A 9,564-nucleotide genomic window follows, 5' to 3' on the forward strand; every position below is an offset into this window, starting at 1 on the left:
TTGCCCTTTATTTATTTATTCATACCGAATTTAGTCACTTTATTGTACGGTGGATCATTATAAGCATTTTGAAACTTTAAGCTATTACTAAGTTATTTATATTTTATATAACTTTACATTGGTTCACTTTCATATTTTTATTCTATTAAATATACTCGCACTTTCGGTTAAATGAGATGAGAACAATGTACGAGATCAATTAGATTAAGAAATCATAACCTAAATTTCGTTTATGTCCATGTCGCACATGTAATACAAAATTTGAAATATAAAAGCAAGTCTAGGATCCGCTTAGATGGATAAACGACTGCATGTAGCACAGGGACCAGATCCAAGATCTGAATCATATCAATTTTTCTTCAGAGAGAGAGAGAGAGAAAAGCACCGATTCTTGTAAATTTATATATATATATACACTTTTTTTGGATTAATGGGGAAAAAAGTGTACTGAAATATTTTAGCAAAAGAAAAAATATATATACCGAGTTGGGCTTAAATACCGGTTTAAAAGTGAAATAACTAAACAGAGATACTCATGAACAGTTTATAACCATTGCAAGTAGTTAAGGTTACGGATCCAATCATGTCCTTCACTAATAACTTGATCCAAATTTAGTTAACTCAATTTTCTGATGTAAAATTTGAATGGTGCTGTCCGTAAAAATTGTAAATTATATATACCTTGGCCTTGGTATGTCACTTGGACTTCGTATCAAATGTGGTTCTATGGCACAAAACCGGTCCACAACTAAGGTGGATTCCATTTCATTTCGTCCCTAACAAACCGACCACTCAGTGAAAGTGGAAGACAAAGTTTGTGTGTCAGCTTTCCGTAGGACTAAATGGTAGCTGGCAGAAAAGAAGGCATAGGAAAAAGTAGGATAGAATAGAACATAAAAGTGAAATTGATTGGAGTACCGGAAACTTGAGAAGGAAAGGTTGGCAAATCGTAAAGCTACCACTCTACTGATTATTGATTGCTTTTGGACCTTTACCCCTTGTTTGGCATCGCGGCCCTTACAATCCATGTGATGTACAAACAAAAAGATGGGCAGAGATGAGAGTTAACATAATTCAGATGCTACATTTCATCGAAGCCGCTTCATTAATGTAAGATATAGATTACATCCGGTGAGTTACCAGCATATAGTATCACTTCATACATCTGCTACAACTACTGAACAAACTCGCCTAAGGCGTACATGACAAGGGGGAAAAATGAATGATGCAAAGCCACTTATGCTTACATCCCCCGAAAGTTCTCATAACAGATCAGAGCAATCAATGTACCCACTAAGAAAAGTCAATAAGAAAAAAAAGGAGGGGAAGGGGAAGCGAAAAGGGGGCAAGAGAAAATTCAATAATACATCAGTTAGACCAGACATGAACCAAACCATGCCTATTGCCAGTATAGATCTCATTGCGCTCTTCATCATAGAAGAGAGCAGTAATATCTTCCAAGGCTTCTGCAACTGTGCTCCTTATCCTGGAGGCTTGTTTTCTTTTCCTTGAATTACAACAACCGCCACCTGAAGAATTCTCACCGCAACTGCAATTGCTATCCACTGGAAAGCTGTTGCTTGCTCTTATTTTGGCAAGACACTTTCCAGTTAAAATGTTGCTGACGTTGATGGAACCTGCTGAATAAAAGTAACAAAGCCCATCAGTACCTTTGAAGATAGGCACTTCATAGCAAAATAGATAGATTGATCACAGACACATTGTAAATTGTATATTTAATATGATTTGCTATCACGCTTGACATTTTAACACATCAAAGCCTAAATGTGAAACATTTAGCTAAATCAACTCTAGTCTGATTATCAGGCTACACAACTAAAATATATATATATATCTCCCTTTGTACCTTCCACCACAAGGTGCATTACAAAGGGAAAAAATACAATGTGAACAGACAAAAAAATACAAAAATTACCATTTCCTTCAGCCAATGAATCATCAGAATCAGCTTTACAGTAGGATATGATAAGATCCTGATCACTGGTTATATATATATTGTTTGTGTTGCAGTCAGGATGCCACAGAAGGTGATCCTCAAAGGAAGTTACCAGCTCTCCACGGAAGTTCCACACAGCCACAGTGCGATTTCGAAATGTCAGGAATAATTGATTCTCATATAGAAAAATAAATGCAGACGGTGTCATAAACTCACTTCTGCTAACTTCTGTTAGCTCAAAAGTCCGCACCTAAAAGAATTAATCAAAGGTCAGATAACTGGATATAGAATCATGTATACACATCGTATATAAAGGAGAAAATTACTTACGTCAAGAATTTGAAGGTTCTCGTTTTCTTGCTTGACAAGTAGCTTTTCATTGAATTGTTCAATAAAATCTACCTTCTTGTTCCTATAAAGGAGATGGTTGAAAGACTTCAAGACGGTACCATCTTCTATTGAAAGGATTTTGAGCGGAACATGGCTACTTGCCTTAGAGAATATCAACAACATGATTCCCGGACTAAACAAAAATCACCAAACAAGAGCAAAGGTGTATCAGTAGAGCAGGACCACCCAAAGAAACTATAAAATGTAGAAAAACTATATATCCCAGAAACTTGTGCATGACCATAGACCACCCTATCTATGGAAGTGTTTTGTAAAAATGGAAGTAAATACAGGCATGTCACGAAAAATTACCTGATCTTAATCTCTTGGACATTTTTATCCGAAATAGAGTACAGCATGGTATAGTTTTTCAGGTCAAATACCTTGTATATGCTACACGATTAAGAAGAAAGACAAGTATGATTGTCAAGAAGCATTGATATATTACATAATTATATCCCTGCACAAAAGTATCAGAACAGTAAAAAATTTACCTGTCTTGAGCTGAGTACGTTAAAACCTTCCCATTTACATCATCAAACTCTACAAAACCCGGCCACTTCAGAGATTCGGATTCAAAAAGAGCAAAGCCAGCATCTGGTTTACCCCTCCTTATGTATCTGAGAACAACACAAAATCTTAGCACAACTCAAACCTGGACATCTAACTAATGCTACTAACTGCTTTTCTTTTAGTTACTGTACATCTTGAGCGAATTTGTTTTCTCTAACTTTCACTTTTGAGCATGGGGAACAGGGTTTTAAATGGTGCACTATAGCGGCCAATCGGTGAGTGGCCCCTGTCCACTACAATGATGCTGCAGTGGGGCAGTTTAGTGCAGTGGCCATAGACCAAATAGCAGGATAAACAGCAGGTGCAATGCAGCGCTGTGTTGATTCCAAAAAAACCCTATGAGCAGAGACATCAGGGCTTTTAGGAGGGGGCTATTTTTGGGATTTTTTTATATCACTTATATAATGGATACTATATAAAAAAATCAGCATAGAGGATATCCTGCTATAGAGTTTCTGGGGCCAACCACTGCACACTACTCTCCAGGGTTACTGGGTGTAAGGTAGGAGTTACGAAAAACAAAGAACAATACATACTCGATCCTTGTGCTTCTGCATTTCAAAGAACTGTAACCGTCTGAAGCATATACAGAAACTGTGATAAGTGAGTCATTGTTTTTGTTATAAAACAGACTTCTTATAACTTCATCAGGACTGACATTCAAAAAGCATATCCGTTTATTACTCTCTGCATCAAACAGTTGAAACTCGTTACATATACAATACAATATACACATTTTAAAGTCTCAAATAGAATTAAACAAAATACAAATACTACCTCGGCTAAATGCTGCACAAACGCCAGATTGTGCAAGAGCAAACACAATATCACGCGCTGCTACAATCTCAATAATCTTGGATCTTTTTCTCAGAAATGGCAGTACCATAGACGACGGACCTTTTGGATCATGTGTATCATATTCTTCCTGCAAATAAAATCATCAGACATATCAGAACAACTGCAGGAAATAGGCATACAAACAGTAAATGTCACATCTCATTATCAAAATAGGAGGAACAAAAGACTCTTTGAAATCAATGATTCAAAATAGAACAAGCACTACATTATACAACTAGAAAAAACAGTTTAAAATGTCACACAAGGTCACAAGCATGGGGCATTGATACAAACAAAAACACCACACCCATGGGAGATTGAACTCTATTCCAATTATCCAATGTTGTTTCATGCTGGAGTATCGAAAATACAAGGATGCAGCAGGATCAGACTAGGGGTCTAGTCCTTTCCATCAGCCAAATCACCAAATGCAAACATAACAGAGAACAAACCAAAAGAATTACATAAATTAAACACAATTTTACCGATAAACACAGTCTGCAGCAGCATTCTATGTCCAAGGAAAAAATGTTTCAATCCATCAAAAAATTGCAGGCGCTGAACTCTTACAAGTTGCAAACAAAATAAGACTTGGATTCTTTGTTTAAAAACTGCAGCTTCAAAGCTAGGGTAAAGGCAACATACAAGTTTTAAGTCCGATCCGAGCAGTAAAAAATCTCTAACAAAATTGTCCATTCACACACAAACTTTTGAAAAGTGAAAAGAAGTGAGAGAAATGGGACCTGCAAGCGAATATTCCGGAATCTCTCCTGAGCGTCGCTCATGGTGAAAGCGCGATCCCGCTTCGAACTGATTTCACGTCGCTGTAGCTTCTTGACGCTGTTGACGAAGCCGTCCACCGCACGCGGCCTCTTCTTGGCGGCGACGATTCGCCGGCCGCAGCATGGTCGAGGGCTCACCGTGATTCTCCTGCCACCTTCCATTTCCTCAGTGCTGCATCTACCACCTCAGCTCAATCCAACCCTAAATCTTCGCTCCCCGGAAGAGGAACACCAAAATTAGGGTTCCGTGAATCGGTGGGAAGCGACGAAGGAGAGGTTTCTGTGTGCTGTGACAGTGAAAGAAGAGACCACGAATTCAACGAGCGTCGATCCCGTTTCAAAAATCCTCAAATTGGATTCTCTCTCTCTCTCTCACCGCTTGCGAATGCGAGTACTTAAATAGTTAAATTAAAATATAAGAGAAATCATACCCACTGAATATCTTACTAGGTTTTGTGTCTTTTTTTTTATCTAGTCATCACACGTTTTCTTCTTTATATGTGTATTTTGATTTATTTTCTACCTTTTTATTGATATCGTTGGTATATGGTGAGATTTTATATATTTGAATTTAGACCTTTTATCGTATAATATGATGCAAGTTTTTCATTTTAATAAAATGAGGTTGTTATAAGAGAAAGAGATTGTAATTAGATAAAGTGTTTTCAAATGTTATTTGATTAAAGTGATTATAATAACTAAATAGATAAATAGAAGATTTCTTTTTAAGATAAGATCGGTAAAAAATTTATACACAAGAGAATGTTGTTCTTATTAGTTAAAAGATGGTCTACATTTAAATATGGGGAGTAAGTAAACGGTTAGTTAAAATATTCTTGGATGAATGAGATTTAAAGGAGTTGTGTAATTCCATGATTCGATGCTTTATGATCGAACTCTTGAGAAAAATTATGAATTTTAACATAATGAAGGATAGTGAAAAAGTATGACGTTTATATGGGTTTTGATACCATGCATGTGGATAATGATTTTTATATGGTTAAGTTAGATATGGTGGATAACGAGGAAAAAATAATGTGTGAAGGTTCTTGAATGATCTTTAATCACTACTTAGTAATTACAATTTGAAGTGTAGATGTTGCTTCTTCTATAGTGAAGGTTAATTGTACCCTAATGTGGATCAAATTCCTTAGTTTAAACATAGTGCAGTATGATGAAAGTTTTCTACTAGTCATGACATTAGTAATGAGGAAGTCAATAAAGGTGGATAACAACACCTTGAAGGTAAAGAGGAAAATATTCATCACATTTTTTTGTTGAAATAGACTTGACGCATACAATGGTGAGTAAAGTGTACCTAAATGGGTATTGGCATAAGGTAGAATATGAAAGATTTCACATCATTTGCATTAGGTTTGGATGCCATTTAACTCGCAATTGTGCAATGAAGAAGACAACAACAACTCTAACAGTTGTCCACCATTAGCCTAAAAAGACAACACAAAATTACAATGAAATTGCAAAGGAAGTGATGACAGTTATGAAAAAATCAATTTTGTCCATAATTAATGCATATACGAATAATCAAAAGGATTTTGCATGGTGATTGGCTAGTAGTGACATGGAAAAAAAAAATGTCTCGCATTAGTTGGCAAGAATGGAGTAAAAAAAAAGGAAATGGAGCTAAAGTCAATAATCGTTTTAATGGAATTGATTTTGTCGATAATGAAGATGTGAGCGATTCAACTATTAAAGGAAACAATGCAAACATTATTTTAGGAAGAAACAATCCAATTTGGGAGCAGAACAATGGTATGGTTAAGGAAAAATAAACATAATGAATAGGTTCAATTACCCAAAGTTGAAGGGTGTGGTAATCACACTTTAGGACTTGTTTTTATTCACCTAAAAATTAATCATGTCAAGGTAAATGTCAACCATGAAAAGTATCACATGACTCTCAAAATTATATTCACATAATGATGCACCTATTACAAACTACTTGCATTTCATGTCAAAAGTCAAACATCTCACTTAAGATATTTTAATAACCATGAATGTTGAACATGTAGAAGATAGTCATAAATTTTTCATAGATAAATCATCACCATTAGTTTTGCAATGAAAAAATTAGATAGTCAATATCTCATAAAAAGAGGCAATAGAGACGTCAAGAATGAAATAAATAAAAAGTAGGTTTATACACAATATAGTAATTAGTAAGTCTTTCTTTTATTACTAGTTTCTCATAAAAGAATTTAAAGAAACATTTATTGTTTCCTAGAACATTGGGGGAGCAAAGAATGGTCGAGCAAAAAGGCATATACTAGAAATTATACAAAAAATAAAATCGATGTTCTTAACAATCATGGAATTTTATGTTCCTTATGGGGGACAAGAGATTTTTGGAATTTAGTTGTAGTCTAATTGTTGTTGTGGAAGCACATGAACATGCAATCTATAGGCTTGGGTGGAAAGGGGGAATAATTTGTGGTTTTTATTATTGATATGGACACCTTTCTTTATTATAATCAATGTTGCGGTGGGAGGAAGTAGTGGACATGTATTGGTCTATATGCAAATCTAATATCATCTTATCATGCACATATTTGGAGTCACCTAAATAGTATTAGCTCATTTTTACAATTACCTTGAATCCTTATGAGAGATTTCAATGAGATTATCTATGTGACCAAAAAGGAAATATTTTCTTTTAAATCAGGGTTAAGGCACTAATAATGCAAGTCATAAATCAATATGGTTTGGTGGATTTAAACATTGGGGTCACATAGCATAAAAATGACATAGGTAATTATTTTATTGACAAAAAGTTAGATAAAGGAATGACAAACTTGTAATGATGCATGAATTTTTCTTAAGTTTTTGTGAAGGTTGTTTACCAATTATGTTTGATCACAATTCTACTCCCCTCTATTATGGAAGAATTCCATGCATTCGAGGTCTAAGACCAATCTTGTTTGAGGTTGATTGGATAATGCATTTTGACTACTAAAATGTGATGGAGAAGGTGTAGGAAGAATAAAAAGGTCAACTTATAAATGATATAGAAAAGTTTGGGAAGATTATGTTATTCATAATCAAAAGATTTCTGGCGATATATTTTGTAAGAAAATGAGCATTAATGCACATCTAAAAAGTATATAAAAACTTTTAGAGATAATAGCCCCTTCAACCTTATCTAATTAAATTATCAACTTATCCAACATCTTTGCATCCCGACAACATTTTAGGAAGAACTTTTATGGTATCAAAAATCAAGGGAGAAATTGGTAAAACTTGGAGATAAAAATATCTTTATTTCATATACTAATCATAATTAGAACAAAAGGGAACAAAAATCATGGATTGTCTCTATTAAGTATGATTTAGTGTTCTGATGATGTCGTTCTTTGTGAAAAAACCAAAAGGTATTTTAAATCTTTTTTCTATTTTTCTATTTAGGGTAATTATTTAATTAGAGTGGTAGAAGTTTCTTACTTAGGATAAGAAGGAACTTGTTGCTCATACAACCAATAACTAAGTATAAGGTCTCCAAAGTCTCAAATTTGATGGTTTTTGAGCAATATTAAAAACTTGATTGGTGATGGCATTTGGAAGTTGACTTGTGATGCCTTTACTGCGAGTTTTTTTCCTTTATAACTATTCAATACTAATTACTCTAATACCTAAGGTAAATAATCTTAGTATTTTTAAAGATTTCAAACCATACAATTTGTGCAATCTAATTTACAAATTTATTATTAAGGTTGTGCTAAGTAGATTATGATCTTTGTTAATTGACATCATTGGTTCCTTCAAAAGTAGTTTTTTGTTGATAAAGGAACCTTTGATAATGTCATAATTCTTGAAGATATCATTTGTAGCATGCACAAATTCAATAGGAGAAAAAAAAGTGACCTTAAAATTTTACTTAGTAAAGGTATGTGATAATGTTTATTGAATGTTGCTTAAAGATTGTTTGATTGATTTTGGTTTTCCTCATTATAGTGAAGCTAATAATGTATTGGGTGACTTCATTGTCTTTTTCTATCATATAGAATTGCAAAACACTACATAATTTTTTTTACAACAATAGGTTTGCAACAAGGTGACCTTCTCACTATATATTTATTTGTAAGGGTGACCAATAAAATTAAACCCACCCAAACCTAAGCATCCCACAGGAAAAAAATGGGCAAAATGGTCAATTTATTATAGGTTATCAAGTGAGTAAAAAAGTTTGATTTAGTCAAAATATAATTGAACTTGAGTTAAAAAAAAGTTACCCATTAGTATTTGATTCAGTCCTATTCTTAATTCTCTATTATTGGTGTTGCCTCTTGAAACTCTAGTGTTGTAGTGAAGTCATCTTAGGAGCAAGGAGTTTGGGGATTGTTGTTATTGCAACTTCGCCTTGGAGGAAACTTCTTTCCAAGTAAGAGGTGAGTGAGTTATCTAACTTATCTTGCTTAGGATGTAAATCAAATCATGGGTAATGGAGCTGGTTCTCAACTATGTAGGCTTTTCACATTCTGTATTGGCATGTCTATTGGACGGGTTATGGTTGTGAAAGTCATGAAGCTTTGGTGTGATTTGTTTTATGTGTTTGGAATACTTGAAATTTGATTGGAATAGTTGTTATTGTGTTGATGTGACTTTTGGGATCCTTGGAATTGAGTTGTGATTTGATTGGATGATTTATGCTAATTTTGTGGAAAATGTTGCATTGATGTTGTGTTAATACATTGGCAAGTGTACTAAATTACATTATAATATTTCAAAATCAAATATGCCTCCCAAAGAAATTTGTGCAATATAAGCCAATATTAACTCGATACACTAACTTAAGTTCAAATAAATAAATAAAATTAGTTTTTTTTTAAAGTTGGCTTTACATAAATTAAACTTACAAGCAATAAAGTGATGCAATTAAACGTAAAGTTGTTTTGAGACTATTTATCAAACATTTGGCAACAAAGATATAAAGATAATCAAATGAAGAAAACCATTAAGATTGGACTTCAATAGTTCACCATCATGTATTAGTTTAATAAAGAGTTTTCA

General features: G+C 33.9%; 1 protein-coding gene across 2 annotated transcripts; it reads right to left on the reverse strand.

Annotated features, from left to right (window-relative positions):
- Positions 1-1,086: 1,086 nt before the first annotated feature.
- LOC109810085 (uncharacterized) lies at positions 1,087-4,960 on the reverse strand. Of its 2 annotated transcripts, none has more exons than XM_020373468.3 (8): positions 4,501-4,960; positions 3,698-3,845; positions 3,457-3,607; positions 2,842-2,967; positions 2,660-2,740; positions 2,288-2,480; positions 1,937-2,207; positions 1,087-1,637 (listed from the first exon to the last, which is right to left on the reverse strand). In XM_020373468.3, exons 1-8 carry the CDS (start codon positions 4,699-4,701, stop codon positions 1,369-1,371), a joined length of 1,440 nt encoding a protein of 479 aa, XP_020229057.1. In that variant the 5' UTR covers positions 4,702-4,960; the 3' UTR covers positions 1,087-1,368. The 2 variants fall into 2 exon arrangements, with proteins under 2 accessions (XP_020229057.1, XP_020229056.1); XM_020373467.3 differs by having other exon boundaries at positions 1,087-1,640; positions 4,501-4,957.
- Positions 4,961-9,564: the final 4,604 nt, after the last annotated feature.

Source organism: Cajanus cajan, chromosome 6, assembly GCF_000230855.2.
Source record: "Cajanus cajan strain Asha chromosome 6, NIPB_CcT2T_4, whole genome shotgun sequence".
NCBI classification, from domain to species: domain Eukaryota; kingdom Viridiplantae; phylum Streptophyta; class Magnoliopsida; order Fabales; family Fabaceae; genus Cajanus; species Cajanus cajan.